The sequence below is a fragment of the Elgaria multicarinata genome, chromosome 1 (assembly GCF_023053635.1).
Source record: "Elgaria multicarinata webbii isolate HBS135686 ecotype San Diego chromosome 1, rElgMul1.1.pri, whole genome shotgun sequence".
Taxonomy (NCBI): domain Eukaryota; kingdom Metazoa; phylum Chordata; class Lepidosauria; order Squamata; family Anguidae; genus Elgaria; species Elgaria multicarinata.
Genome location: NC_086171.1, coordinates 68,247,643 through 68,263,000, shown reverse-complemented (window position 1 = coordinate 68,263,000; position 15,358 = coordinate 68,247,643). Strand labels below are relative to the sequence as shown.

Genomic DNA, 15,358 nt, shown 5'->3' with positions numbered 1-15,358 from the left:
GAGAAGAAGGGGAGGGAAAGGGGGGGAGTCATATTTAGAAACAGACAGAAACAAAAGTAGCAATCAATATAGACATTATTTTTCCACTTCATTAAAAATATATGTTTAGAAATCAAAGAGAAGGATTGGTATTTTTTCATCTAGTTACTACGTGTACTATGGATACCATTAATCATAACAATTTAAAATAAATAATTACTTTTTACTGTGTTAAAGTTTAAAATGGTCAAGATACAAATTGCACAAAAGATCATGAGGTCATGCAGAAACAATGAAAACCCAGCATAACTATTCAGAGAACTCAAGTATCACCAGTGTGCTCAGCCACCAGAATAAATTTCTACATCAAGGCTCAAATTAATGCTAGGGATGTTTAGAAACTGGCGGGGGGTTGGGGGGTTGGAGAGACCTGCAGTGCTATCAAACAATAAATAAAAGATTTCAAAAATACAGATTTTAAAAATTTAAGTGATGAATTCAACATGCTACAATCCTTGAATACAGATAACTAACCTAAATATTACAGCATTCTCTTTACTCAAAGGAATACCAGCCTAACACATGAAAACTCTTAATGATACTAACATAGTGTAACCTTTTATTAGTATAATAATTTTGATAATTGTTTCAGAATGCAATTTTGGATTACAGGGGGAAAAACTATACCGATATACTTAGTCGGTGATAAATACACCATAAAAGTAATACAGAAAAGCAGTCAGGACAGTGTTAAAGAAAGTCTATTTTTGTAGGTCCTTTGATTGAGACTGGGGTAAAAATTGTAGAACATAAAATTCAACTATTTTAGTTGTTACATTGAAATGGAGAATTCAAATTGGGAGCAAGTCTGTTATTCCTGGGAACAAATTGATTTTTGCCAACATGCCCTGATATGATCTGCAAGGAGTGTTGGGATAAGGCCTTGAAAAGTGAGAAAGATGCAACTGTTCTTAATATACTTATAGCAGGTTACGAAAAGGAAGAAGCATACAGGACCTGAAAACGTCCATGACTTTAATCGTTCTACACCTATAAAACCCATGCGTGATTATTCAAGTTTTGAGACGTTTTAAGGACTTCAGCTGCTCAAGCTTTCAGATAAGCCTGAAGCATTTCACTCAATTACAATCAATTATACAAATACAAGAGGAAGAGAATTGTTCATCATTTTAAAAATGTAAAATGTTACAGGCTAGATGTAGCTTTAGACACCCATCCACAAAGTGGCAGCTGCTACTTTTCACCCTTTACCCCCACCCAGGGAATATGCATACTTCCAATACATCCCTTTTCTCCTTAGGAGCAAAGTGAAAAATAGCAGCTGTTACCTCCAAAGCACATACCAGCCTTCAGTTAAAACCCTTTTAAAGAGATGACCTTAACCTTTGGAGCCTAGTAAAAACCCAACCATTTTTAGCTACAGAATTAACCATTCACTTCATTTAACTTCACCCCCTTGAGTAAGAGTGGATATAATAGTCATGTGTTAGTATCCTAACCTACACTTCAGAAGCAAAAAGTTCAGAACTGCTGAAGTTAAAGACTGTCTCAAAGCTACATTCCTAGATTCTCTCTTCATTCCTAGATTCTCTCTTATGAAGGTCCAGGTGCCAATTTTGCCACCTGGAATCCCAGCGCGGGCTGCAGTCTGCAAGGTGCCATGTAGTCCATACCTACCCACAAATCAAAATTGCCAGTTTGCTGCCAAAATTAGGCAGTAAACTGAAATATAGTTCTACAGAGCACTACACTGCTTAAATTTAGCTTGTTTGCAAGCTAAATTAACCCTTTTGGCACTCTGTAATGAGTATGGAATGCCAAAAGGATCAAATTTAGCTTGCAAGGAAGCTATATTTGGTCATTTGGGTGCTCTGTAGCCACTAGGGATGCCTTTATTTTTCTTTTAATATTTTATTTTGGTTTAGCAGGGACCACATGCAACCCATGTTGCCCACCCTTGATCTACATGCACATTAACACACTTTTTCCTTTATGAGAGGCATTTCTATAGAGAAACTTTGTTAGGGTGACCATATGGAAAGGAGGACAGGGCTCTTGTATCTTTAACAGTTGTATAGAAAAAGGAATTTAAGCAGGTGCCATTTGTATGCATGCAGCAGCTGGTGAAATTCCCCTTTCATCACAATAGTTAAAGCTGCAGGAGGTTATATCTGGTCACTCTACAAAAGAGTGGCTCATAAGTACACAAGTCTCTTAGATAGGTGACGCCAGAAGTGGTCCAAACTTGAGATCAGATATAATTAAGTTTCTAAGTGAGGGGGAATATGGCCCGAGGAATGAGATAGACAGAACTGCATTTAGAAGCACAAGAACAATTCCAGAAATAGTCCCCAACACTACAAAAAGATTCTGCACTTAGTCCTATTATCCTTTTTCTGTTATCCACAAAGATTCCTGCAATGTGTTTTTCAAGCAATAAAAGGGCCATTTCACACTTAAAAAGGATAAAACCACATTTGTTTTAGTGTGATAACAAGGGAGAGAAAATTGGTTCTTGAACTCAACTGAAAAGCAAAAAGTAAATGCAAAATAGAAGTGTGCACACAGACACACACGTAATTTCAGTAGATACAATTACAGCTAACATCTTACAGCTCAATTAAATTGAAGCTCAAAGAAGTTCATTATGATCGGAAACAGTAATAATGTGAAAACTCTTGAGTTGAACTGGATGATAAAATATTGCCAGAAATTGTCAAGATATTAAAAAATGTGTTAAAGTAGTAACAGCTGGCATAGGAAAATTTCCTTCCTGTTGTGTCCACTGGGAGAAAAAGTTTTAAAATGTTGCTCTGCTGGGATAAGGCAAGGGTGGGATGAAAGCACTCTTCTACCTTCTGGCTTGGCCAGCATGCAACTGGGCAGACTGGGCAGGAGGCAATAGATCCAATGCTATAGGATTGCTTTGCTGGAGAGCAATCTGTCTTGCCAGAATTTTAAGAATTATATACAATCACATGTTCCAGCAGTAATCTGTCACATTAGTGTCCTCATATAATTTGAACTTTATGAAATGCATGATGTATGTTTAGCCAGTGCAGTGTGTTTAGCTAGTGCCGTATATTTTTAAGAACTCAAAAGCCAACTGCAAATATCAACTTATCAAACTAAAACTTTCCTTTTGTGCATCTTACCTTAGGTATGTGCCATACAGGAAGAACACTGACACCATTAATCCATTCAGAAGAAATATCATAGCCACGTAAAAAGAAGCAGGATCTCCCAATCCTATCAAATAGCAATTAACATTCAAATAATGTTTTTATGCTACATTTTTTATCATAATACCTAAAATTTGTGTAACTTAAAGTATAAATTTTGCTCAAACTTGCATTCTTTGAATATTTATTTATTTATTTAGGGAATTTGTATATCACTTCTCAGGCAAATGTCCCAACGCAGTTGTCATCAATACAGTAATCATTAATAAGCCTATATAATAAAACAGCAAAGACAAGCTCCAGGGGAAAACATGGTTTCTTCTCCCCCTCTCAGATAAAGTTCACCCTCACCAGACTCTTCTATAGTGGAAGTATAAAGGGGCAGCAACAGGAACCCTGAAAATGTATTTGGCTGATCCAGGATCACATCAGCCACCAAAACAAGTGATGGATTTCCTCTGCCTTTTTCCTCTACAGAAAAAAAAATCAATGTCCAATTTTAAAACGCTTCTACATTTTTAGCTCAGCCATGAAGATGAAAAATAAGCCATAGTATTGAGCCCATGAAGGGAGAAAATCTTTTCCACTGTCATTCCTTAACATGAGATATTTGCCAATATCCCTGTATCTGCTAATTCTTATTATTACATTTGTTCATCAAACAGTACATGGACACAACAAGGATGCAATTGCGTAAAAGCTACACACAATGCATGCCTAATCTGTGAAAACAAATCCATGTTAGACTTTACCATTTGTTATATCCAGTTGGGAGGTTGTAATTTAGTATCTTCTTATAAAATGGAAAAGAGAAGGCACAAGGAAAACAGATCTTGATCCAAATACGGTTTGTATTTCAATACATCTGATGAATGAATATTGTGATTGTTAATGGGAAGTAGTCAATCACTGCAAAAGTAGGCTGGATTTGCTGCCAACACAACTACACTCTGGTTGAATGTAAGGATGGGAAGGAGGTCCATGCCACTGCAAGAACATATAGCAACTTGGCAAGGTACAGGCTTTTCTCCTTACCTCCCTATTTGCTTCAACTCTCAGTCAATTGCTGAGAGAGTGCTGCCAGCCAGATAACTCTGGGTTGAATGTGGGAGGTGGAGAGGGAGGTTTACACTTCACCAGACCACCAATGACCTTAGAATATACCTGCACTCCAACTTTTGCAGGATAAGACAGAAGACAAAGAGACAAATAGAGCAAAGTAGGGCTCTTCCCTTGCTCCCTGCCCTGAACCCTTCAATCCACTACTGCCATGGTTGCAATGAATATGAGGGGTAGGGGGTTATCTGCATCCCCATCATTGGGTCATATCAAAACACACTGTGGTTTTATGATTCCAAGTTTCCAAGCTGACAGAAAACAAAATATTAAAGATTGACCATTGTTTACAGCACTTAAAAGAAGGCATGTTTGTCCTTCAGTAGGCATGCTATAACTGGATATTTAATCATGAGAAGACTGATGGGGGATATCATAGCACTTTTCAAGTATTTGAAGGTTGTCACACAAAAGCTGTTCTTGGATGTTCTCTATCTTCCAAAACTATAGGACAAGGAATAACAAGCTGAAGTTACAGGAAGCCAAATTTTGGCTGAACATCAGTGGGGAGGGGAAATCCTAACAGATCAGTCAGACAATGGAACCAACTGCCTAGGGAGGTGGTCAGTTCTCTGTCGATGGAGTGATTCAAGCAAAGATTGGACAGCCATCTGTCAGGGATGCTTTAAACTGGATTCATGCACTGAACAGGGGGTTGGACTCAATTAGCCCCTTCCAACACTACGATTCTCTGATCTTCAAAAAGACATCTACACTGTAATGAATGCATCGCTTGATGCTGCAGTCATCGATGATCGAGTTTTCTGGCGGTCGTGAGTTTTGGCCGACTTAGCCCTTTTTTGCTTCACCACATCCGTGGACTTCGATGTATGTGCCGTTTTTGTCAGCTTTTTTGCTACTGAGGCAGTCAGGGTTCGCCCTGGCGTAGCAGGGGTTTCCTGGCGGGGTCTGTCGGCCTGAATCCTTGGTGGCTCGACAGGAGCTGGACGCGCTACTGGCTGTTGGTGCGAAGCCATTGCAGGTTTATCAACCAATGCTAGCACCTTTTCCCACAGCTGTGAAAGCAATTTATCTGCCCTATGCCGCCTTGTAAGTTTTGAAAAGGCTTGGCAATGGGTACAGGTGTCCACCTTATGACCCTCTCCCAGGCAGATAACACAGTGGTTGTATCCGTCCGATGGCGGTAATTTTGTACCACACCGGGTACACTTGTTAAATGGGGTCTTGGGGCCCATACGGTCCAGAATATAATTGAAGAAAGAGAAAGCGAGAATAAGATAAGTGAAGAATAAGGATTTTTTTTTATTTATTTTTTTCAGGAGAAAAAGGTAGAATACAGAAGGAAAAGAGAATCTATGAGGAAAAGTAGTTAGAGAAAATAGTGTAAGTCTTAGCTATAGAGTTTTTTGAAGAGCGTTGTTCCCGACGAGGCTGTCTGCAAGACGGTCGAAGAAGAACTGGGGATTCTGGGCGGGAACCCTCCTGCACGTGCGCAGTGGAAGGGGGAGGGTTTCCCACCCAAAATGCCTTTTAGCTATAGAAAATTCCCGAAGCGGGGCTTTGCGCAGGCGCTGAGCCCATATGTGTGATGCACAGAGACCACGAAGAAGAATTTGTGTATTATGCAAAATTTAGTAAATCACTAATTCATTATAAGCTAAAGTCTCATCAGATTTCTTATTACTCTACAAGAAAGGTGCCTTTTTAAATCTCTCACTGTCATTTCATAGTCCGTCTTGTGCAACATCCAAAATGAACAAGAAGCAACACTTGCCTTCACAGCTTTCAACAGGACTGAGACCTTCTCCCCTATTCACAATCCAGCATTTCTGTGTCTGAATACCAATGGCATTCATTGTTCCTGTGTATATGCGGTACCAACTGGCTAGCACAACCTGTGCAGAAAATAGGATTATAATGTCAAAAGAAGAACTTTGCCTAAGATTATCTCAATGATGAAAGAGAAGCCTCTATTGGCTATTCAGCAAAATCTAGCTGGTTTAAGGTGTTATTTTCTACCCAAATACTTAATTTTAACTTTTACAGTGCTATTTATGAGATCAGATAATTCAAGCTACAGAACTAATAATCACATGCTACAAAACAGATACACTGCAGGCTCTATTTTGATTAAAGGCCAAATTAGATGTTACATTAAAGGCGCAATCCTATACATGTTTAGATAGAAAAATGTCATACAATTCCCTAACCATGGCTGGTTAGGGAATTCTGGAAGTTGTAGGATTTTTTTTTCTGTCTAAGCATACATAGGATTGCACCATAAATGTACAGCTGGTACTAAAAATGGCCACTGTGCATTTATCTCCCACTCAGTAATATTGGAATAGAATATAAGCATGTCTTGATATAAAAATATTCTGATCTACCTATGCCACATTGGCCGTTTCTACACCTGCCTTTTTCCCCAGGATTGACCCGGGATCATCCCTGTGCATGCAAATGACACACGGGATCCCGGGAGCAGGCAGGGATGATCCCTCCATTTTCCTGGGATAATCCTTAGGCGTAGAAAGGGCCCCTGTCATCTGCTAATGGTAGCGAGTCATGAAAACATTCAATGTGGAGATACCAAAAAATTGTATTAGATATTACCTGGAGGTGGAATTAATGTATGACTGCTAACAGTTTTTGAAATCTGCCACAAATTCAGTGGAATGTCTAGTGTGGCCATAAGAAGGGTGAAATGAGCCGCAAGGACAAGTATGTTGTCAGTGAATCCCTACAAACATACTCCTACAACAAATTAATTACTGATGTATACAGTGCATAAAGAAGTTATATTGCTCTACTAAAACATTAATAACATGTTGCTTTGAGTTGTGTTTTTCAAAGGGATTTTTTCTTCTACCTTCTAAATCAGCCTTCCCCAAATAGGAACTCTCCAGACGTTTTGACTTACAACTCCCAGCAGCCCCAATCAGCATGGCCAATGGTTGATGGGAGTTCTAATACCAAAAATATAGAAGGCACCAAATTGGGGAGGCTGTTCTAAACCTATCTACTTGGAAATCCCATCAATTTCACTTTAAAAATTAAATTCTTGCTTTAATTTTGAATAGTATCATTAGATGCATACAACTATATAATGGAGTGAAGCCAAAGACAAAATTACTACATAAAATGTGACTTACCTCCGGGTAGAGATTAAATCTTTTCAGAGTATTGATTACAAGAGGATATTCAGTTAGCTTGTCATTCATAATCATCCAGACTCCCCTATAAAAGGATGGTGCCTCAATGATGGTCTTAAAATAGGAATAATAAAGACCCTAAAGAGTATATATTTAGATGACATTAATCAGCAAGGATCTCTCTGTGTTTCTGCTAGCAATACAGGTCAATACATTACAGATATTAAGCCCATTGAACTTAATTAACCTTTTCTAGACCAGGGCAGGATCTACACTACTGCTTATAATGGTTTATAATGGTTATGACAACTGTTCAGGCCCAAGACACATTACATATATAGTTTTCATACCGTTTTAAAAGTGTTACATCCTGCTTGGTGTAGATCGGCCCTATATCTAACTGCTATAATTGAACAAAAATAGAACACCACAACCATTGTATGATAGGGGAAGTAAACATTCCAAATGGGCTTAGGCACTCTTGCACTGTGCTGGATAGTCAGTCTATTCAAAATAGTCCAAATCACTAGCAGACAATCAAAGACAAATTAAATACAGTAAGTTAGATCCAGACTTGGTCATACTGAAGAACAGACCAGGGTTTGGGAACCTCCAGTCCACCTGGCCTAACAACGTTTCTTCCTGGTCCTGTCCCTTCTGCCATGAAGTGAAGAGCTGCTGATCAGAAATACATGAATTTTCCTGCTTAGCACTGAAAATGGCCTTTTTGTCAGCACTTGGCAGAGGAAAGCACTTATCTGATATGAACCTATATACTATGATTGTCAACTGAAGCCTTTCTCCAAGTGCCTTCTCCAAGGGAGGTTCAGAGGATGACAACAAGGGGAAGGGGTCTTTTGGGGAGTGCCCCCCCCAACTGTGGAATGCTCTCCCCACTGAAGCTACTGTTCATAGCTACTGTTTTTAACTATTTTAAATTGTTTGAATGTTAAACATCTGATATTATGTATTTTGTATGGTCATGTTTGTGAATGTGCAGAGAGCTTTGGCTCTTGGGTGGTATAGAAATGGAATAATTTAATGAAATTAGTGATTCAGTCCTGCTTGCTTCTGAGCCTTGCCCTGCTTGCAAGTACACATGATGCTTGCTTCTGAGTAAACATGCATAGGCTTGATAGTTGGGATGTTATTTGAAAGTGTTGCTCATTGATTCAGTCCTGCTTCCTTCTGAGCCTTGTTCTCCAGCAGAGGCATGCCCTGCTTACTTCTGAGTAGACATAATGCGCTTCTGCTTGCTTCTGAGTAGACATGTAGCAGCTTATCCTGCTTTTCTGAGAGTGGACATGTTGCTCATGCTTGCATTTAAGCAGACATGCTTCCCAATACAAATTGGTAACCATGGAATTGGGGGTAGAAGGTTCAGTCCCACCTACATTTGCTTTTGGCTCTGATCACCACTGGAATGTGGCTCTTGAGAAGTTCTCCAAAATGGAATCCAGTCCTTCAGCTGAAAAGGGTTTGTCACCTCTGGAGTAGACCCATTAAAATAAGTGGGCCTTAAGTTAGTCATGACTAACTTCTCATTGCTTTTGATGCATCTATTCCAAGTATGACTAAGTCTAGATCCAACCCAATGTACTTATTTTAAATATATGTTTGGGATATAATACGTTTCACTAACCAATAGTGTAGCTTGCTACATGCAGGGTTAACTAATTCAGAGAACACCTGTTCTAATTTGAAGTAAGCAGCATCTGATTCCAGCATTCTCCAACACCAGAAAGAGAATTTGTGAGAAGCATTTGCTTTCAAAAAAAAAGTGGAAGACCACAAACACTGAATTAATATTTCAAGCACAAATCTGCACATTCTAGGTAAGTTGAATGACAGAATAAAAGCAATTATTTGAAAATCATCTCTCTCATTTATATAGAGTATCAAATCAAAGTTTACAATATCCATTTGACTCAGGAAGCCACTTTCATGGAAGGATGAATTAAAAAATTCTTAATATAAAAATATACATTACTATTGTAAAATTGGTTTGCATCCTTGTTTGGCTCATCTCACTACAGGGTGTCTAGAAAAAATATTGTAACCAACAGCTTTAAAATTAATAGTTTCACTTAAAAGTATAAGCTCTAACCGTTTCGGTTCGAAATGCCATTTCCTTTTCCAGAGTTGAAAGATGAGAAAAGTGATGGTTATTTTCAAAGAGAGTTTTTATATGGTACCTATAAAAACAGCAAAACAACAAAAACTCAGAAACCTGAAGGTTAGTTGAATCCAGTTTTACATTATAACAGCCTTGTAAACAAGCCAACAAAAGTTAACTAGCCTAGAATATTTTTTTACTATCCTGCCTTTTTACCCATAAGAGGGACTGACTGGGGAGGAGCAGTGTCCTCTGTTCCTCTTGCACCAACCCCTTGTGTTTCTATGATAGATGAAGAGGAAAGGGTTCTCTAAACAGGTTGCCAGAGGGATGGAATGCTCCATACCTCTTTAAGAAAAGCACTTTGTTTCTGTGCTGGTCACAGAATGAAGTCCCCTGTTCTGCCAGAGTAGGGTTGGAGCAGAGTACACTGTCCCTCATCTGCCAGCTTGCGCTTGCTCACCTACATGCAATTCCTTATCACCCATGGTGACCAACTGAATACTTAAATAAAAGGCTACATTACAATTGCTTGCACATAGTTTTATTGTTATTTCAATCGTTACAAACTTTCTATATAGAAATCACTTCTGTATAACAAAACATGAAATTTGCAATACATGCAGAACATCACATGCAATGATCTACAAATGACTTTCATATTTTTCTGATACTACGCTTTTTTGTATAAGGAATGTTTAACATTATAAGTAGTCCTCAGTCAGAGTGGATTCACCAACACGGAGGCTGCTGTGCTATTTCGAATGTATCTAGGTTTAGAAAAATAGCCCATGCAGCTATTTCTTGTCAAAGCTACAACAAAATATCATATCTTTGTGCATAATCAGGGCACAACATTTAAAACTAGCAAGGTACCAGCAACCAAGAGAGTAGCCATGTGGCTTAACAAGGCATGTAATAATGAGATGTTTTTCAGTTGGGTATAGACAGTTGGGAGCGACCAGAAAGTTGGACTTACTGCGAAGTGGTGTTCTGGTCAGTGAGGGATGCAGCAGGCAGGAAAGGTAAGGAGAGGGAGCGGAGCGGAGCAGGCAGTAAAGGGTTATCTCCACCTCCGTGGAAGGCAGGGCCAATCAAACAGACTTCTTGCCACCCAGAACTAGACAACTCAGTTGCCAGGCTTGCCTCAGCTTAGGAAAGAAAACTTGTCCAACATTAACTGAGAAACTAACAACGATCAACTTTAGAAATTAGAGTATTGTTGAGTGGAGTCCCTAACTAACTATAGGGCACCGTGCAAACACACCTTGTAACTAACACTGTATGCATAATAAACTTGGGTGGGGCTGCCTGCTCCATCCCTCGCTGACCAGAACACTTCATGGTAAGTCCAACTCCCCATCATTGGTCAGCGAGTGAGTGGAGCAGGCAGGAAAGGGATGTCCCAAAGCAGTATCTTTTCACAGGTGGTCAATTGCATACACTACAGAACTTGCTGCAGGACCCTGTGTCCAAACGATGCTTCAGCGGAAGCATACTTATCAATTTTATAGTGGTGTATGAACGTGGAGGGAAAGGTCCACGTAGCTGCCCTACAAATATCTTCCAATGGTGCCTGAGACTGCAGTGCTGCGGAGGTTGCTGCACTGCGCACCGAGTGAGCCATTATTCCTAAGGTGGGGGAGACTTGGGCTGAGCTGAGTAAGCTAAAGCAATGCACTCCTTTACCCATCTAGCAATGGTGGATCTAAAAACATTCTTTTCTAGGTCACCCTTTTTATTGGAGATAAATATGGATTTTTTCATTGGTATTGAGCAAAGAGGCTCAAAAGAAGGGCTGGTAAGGGCATGTCTACACCATGCCTATATCCCGGGATAGTCCTTGGATTGTCCCTGTTCATCCACATGACGCACAGGAAATTCCAGGGCAACCTGGGATGAGCAAGGACTTACCCCAGGATAACCCAACTTTTATGTGGTTCTGGGACCATCCAGCATAGCGCAGCCTTGTGGCTGTTGTTCCCAGGTCATCCCCGCGAGTAGCAAAGCACTTGAAATGGGAACAGAGCTGCACAGCGATAGTCCATGCCCATTGGGGGTGGGGAGTGGGGTTTTTTTTCTTCTTACTTTTTGCGGTGAAGCACAAGTGTGTTCCTCTTGTTGTTTTAAAAAATGGTGGCCGTGTCATCCTTCCGGGATGTTGTGCGGCCATCAAGACACCCAGGGAGGATTGTGGAAGCCGGTAAGTTCGCGATCCTCCCACTAAACCCTTGTGGTGTAAACATGCCCTAAGAGCCTTCAGCAGCAGTGAAAGGTCCTAGGAAGAAAACTTGTGGACTCAGGGTGGAGAGATGAAGGCTGCTCCACATAGAACCCTCTGACCTGGGGATGACAGGATATAGAAGTCATACTGCTGATCTTCAGACTACTCCCTAGTGCTACTGCTTGTCTCTTAAATATATTATTATTATTATTATTATTATTATTATTATTATTTATTTGTATCCCTCCTTTTGCCCAATACTGGGCCTTAAGGTGGCCTTACAAAGTTTAAAACATACATTGTAAAACCTAGGAAAATAAATGTACCAATATATATATAAAAAATTAAAACATAAACATTTAAAATACATGACAAAATTATAAGTCATTAACATAGATGGAGGACCAGATTATTCTCCAAATAAGGTAGCTATAGAAAGCCCCTTATCAAGAGCACCCTGCAGAAAATAAAGTATGTCAGACATTCTGGCCTGTTCTTGTTCTATTTGTTGATGCTTGCACCATCTTTGGAATACTTTACATGACAATTTATATATGTTGGTAGTAGACTTTCTGCAGGATGCCAAGAAGTTGTTGCCACCTCCTCTGAAATACCTTGCCCTAGGAGTTGCTGCCTCTCAATTTTCAGGTGCTTAACTGGTGCCCTGATGGGTCCCATTGAAGAACGGGACCCTGAGATAACAAATCTGGTCATATAGGGAGAGTCCAGGGAGGACTCACACTGGGATCCATTAGATTCAAAAAACAGGGCCATCTGGGCCATCTCAGGGCTACCATCACCACATTGGCTTTTAGGTTCCTGATCTTTCAGTGTCCTTGACATCACAGGAAGAGGCGGGAAGGCATAAAATGGTCCTTGAGGCCAATCTGACTGAAGTGCATCTGTAGCCTCTACTGCTGGGTCCTGGTATCAAGAGAAGAATCTCTCTACCTTCCTTTGGTCCTTGTGGCAACAAGGTTGAGGATTTATTTATTTTATTTATTTAAGGATTTTTATGCCACCATTCAGCCAAAAAAGGCTCTCACGGCAGCTTACAAAAGTATTTCTTGACAGTCCCTGCCCACAGGCTTACAATCTTACAATTGAGGATTGGCTGACCCCATCACTTCATTATAAGAAGAAATACTTGAAGGTGAAGTTTCCATGGTGACTCTCTTCTTAGCTAGTCCACTTACATTTATTGAGCCCTGTAGATATTCTGCTGTGTCTGATGCCAAATTTTGTTCTGCCCAGTTCAAGAGCATATCTGCCTTCTGCTGTAGGGCTTTTGATCAAATTCCTCCTTGCATGTAACACTTTTGCTATTACACTGTCCATTCTTATAAGAACATGCTTTAGATGAATCAGGACTGTGAAAGACAACAGTGCTAGCCTGATTGCCCTCAGCTCTAACTAATTGATGGAATGCTTCCTCTTCTGAGCTATCTTTGAAAGGCAATGTGTTCCCCAGCCTGAAAAACTGGCATCTATAGTTTTTTTCTATCTGGACTGGACCTCTTGAGGGGACAGCCTCGGTTCAGTACCTGTGGACTTAGCTACCATGTCAGAGAATTTAAAACTGTTGAAGGCAGCTTCACCTTCATGGTACTCTTCTCCAAGATCTGGATCTGATATTTCAGCAGGAACCACTGCAGACTCCTGAAATGGAATTTTGCCCATGGCACGGAGTCTATAGATGCTATCATCTGTCCCTGTAGCCAAGCTAGGTTCATAAGATGTGTTGATTCTTGAACTAATGTTGTTCCCCACCTCGATCCAAAGGGAGAGGCGATTAAGAAAGCATCATCATCATCATCATCATCATCATCATCATCAGACAGCCACAGAGATGTCTGTCTTGAAAAAGGAAAATCCTCTTAGGCAGCTCATGGTCTCATTGATATCCCAGTCTGCCCTCGGGAGAGAGAGGGTGAACTGATCAATAGATAATCCAAATAGGGATAAATATGTATTCCTCTGACTCTCAGGTGTCCAACCAGGGAAGTCATGACCTTGGTAAACCCCCAAGGGACAGAAAAGAGACTGAAAGGCAAGGTCTTGTATTGGTAATGGAGTGCACCGTAGGCAAAACAAAGGTAACGATGAGTAGTTCGAATTGGGATGTGTAGATATGCTTCCATAAGGTTGATGGATGCCTTGAAGTTCCCAGGCTCAAGAGTTGCTGAGATTGTCTTGTCTCTATTTTGAACTTTCTCTGAAGGATAAAAAGATTCAGAAATCTCAAATCTAAAATGGTCCCCCATTGTCCATTCTTCTTCAGAACAGTAAAGAAAACTGAAAACACGCCTGAGCTTCATTCTGAGGAAGTTATGGATTCTATGGCGCCAAGAGCGAAAAGATGATTTTGTCCGGGTTTGGATTTTTAGTGTCCATAGTTTCTATGTTACCCAGTCTAGTGCAACTGTTGCAAGAAGTTACATCAGCCACTTAAAGGTCAGAAGATAATTGGATAATTGGTTAACGACCTGACAAGTGTGATTGATTGATGGTTAAGCTGTAAATTGGTAGAGAAAGATACTGCTATGTATATAAGTCTTGTGTAAAGAGCGTGTCTTTACCTCTCCTGTGTGAATATGACGTTGTTGTGAGTATACTGTGTAATATTGTATTTATATGATCTCTAAGTCTTTAACTCAGTAAAATATTGCTGAAGAAAAAATACTGTTGCTGTTGATTATCTCTGTGGCTGTCTTTACTTTCTTTGAGCCTGCCTGGAACGCTGCATACTTTGCTAATCTCTCTGCCTGGAGAGGAATTTTTTCCGGACGACCCCAACAGATTTATGGTGTCCATGATCCTTTGGTGCTAGGATCTGTTGCCTAAGGTGAAACCCCAGGATCTATAGCAAAAAAGCACTCTGAGGTAAAATTCTTGGTTGCATTGCTCGCCCAAGGTGAAACCCCATGACTTACAGCAAAAAAGTGCTCTGTGGTAAAATTCTTAGTTGCACTGCTTGCCCAAGGTGGAAACCTCATGTCTTACAGCAAAAAAAGCGCTCTGAGGTCAATTTCTTAACCAAACACACTAATAAAAAACTTAGAAGTCACTGCTCCGAGTCTAACTCAGGAGCAAACGATCAACCCTGTACTTCTGATGAAAGATCCAACCAGTAGCAGCTTTTTAAGGAAGGCTTTGGCCAAGCAGGATATTGCACTATGAAAGCACTATGAAAGTGGTATATAAAAGGCAGGAGCCGCACTACTGCTTTATAGCGGTATTGAAATACACTGACAACTGTTGGGGCCCAGTGACACTTACCGTATACTGTTTTCAAACCACTTTCATAGTGTTATATCCTGCTTGGTGTAGATTAGGCCTTCACCTCCTTGGAGAACAGACCACTTCTAATACAGAAAAAATTAAGAGTGAAAAGGTAAGTTCAAGAAAAAGTGTAGGCTAAGAGAAGAAGAAAGACTGAAGCTATAAATATCTGTCCACCAAAATGTTTATCCACTCAAGAACTATTGCTAAAGCACATATGGGCAATGTGTGGACTGCATGCAGCCCTTAGCTGACTTCCATGCCTTCTCCCACTGTCCAGCTGATTGGCACTGGCAACAGCTGAGGAGTGCCTTGATCTGTTGCA

The 15,358-nt window shown here is 40.2% G+C and overlaps 1 protein-coding gene across 1 annotated transcript in view; it reads right to left on the bottom strand.

Annotated features, from left to right (window-relative positions):
- DPY19L1 (dpy-19 like C-mannosyltransferase 1) overlaps positions 1 to 15,100 on the bottom strand; it is a 64,701-nt gene extending 49,601 nt beyond the window's left edge. Inside the window, exons 1-5 of the mRNA XM_063129698.1 lie at positions 15,031 to 15,100; positions 9,519 to 9,606; positions 7,412 to 7,549; positions 6,034 to 6,154; positions 3,156 to 3,249 (exon numbers count right to left, since the gene is read on the bottom strand). Of these exons, the coding sequence (XP_062985768.1) occupies positions 3,156 to 3,249; positions 6,034 to 6,154; positions 7,412 to 7,549; positions 9,519 to 9,539 (374 nt within the window). The 5' untranslated portion in view covers positions 9,540 to 9,606; positions 15,031 to 15,100. The remainder of the gene's footprint in view (positions 1 to 3,155; positions 3,250 to 6,033; positions 6,155 to 7,411; positions 7,550 to 9,518; positions 9,607 to 15,030) is intronic.
- Positions 15,101 to 15,358: the final 258 nt, after the last annotated feature.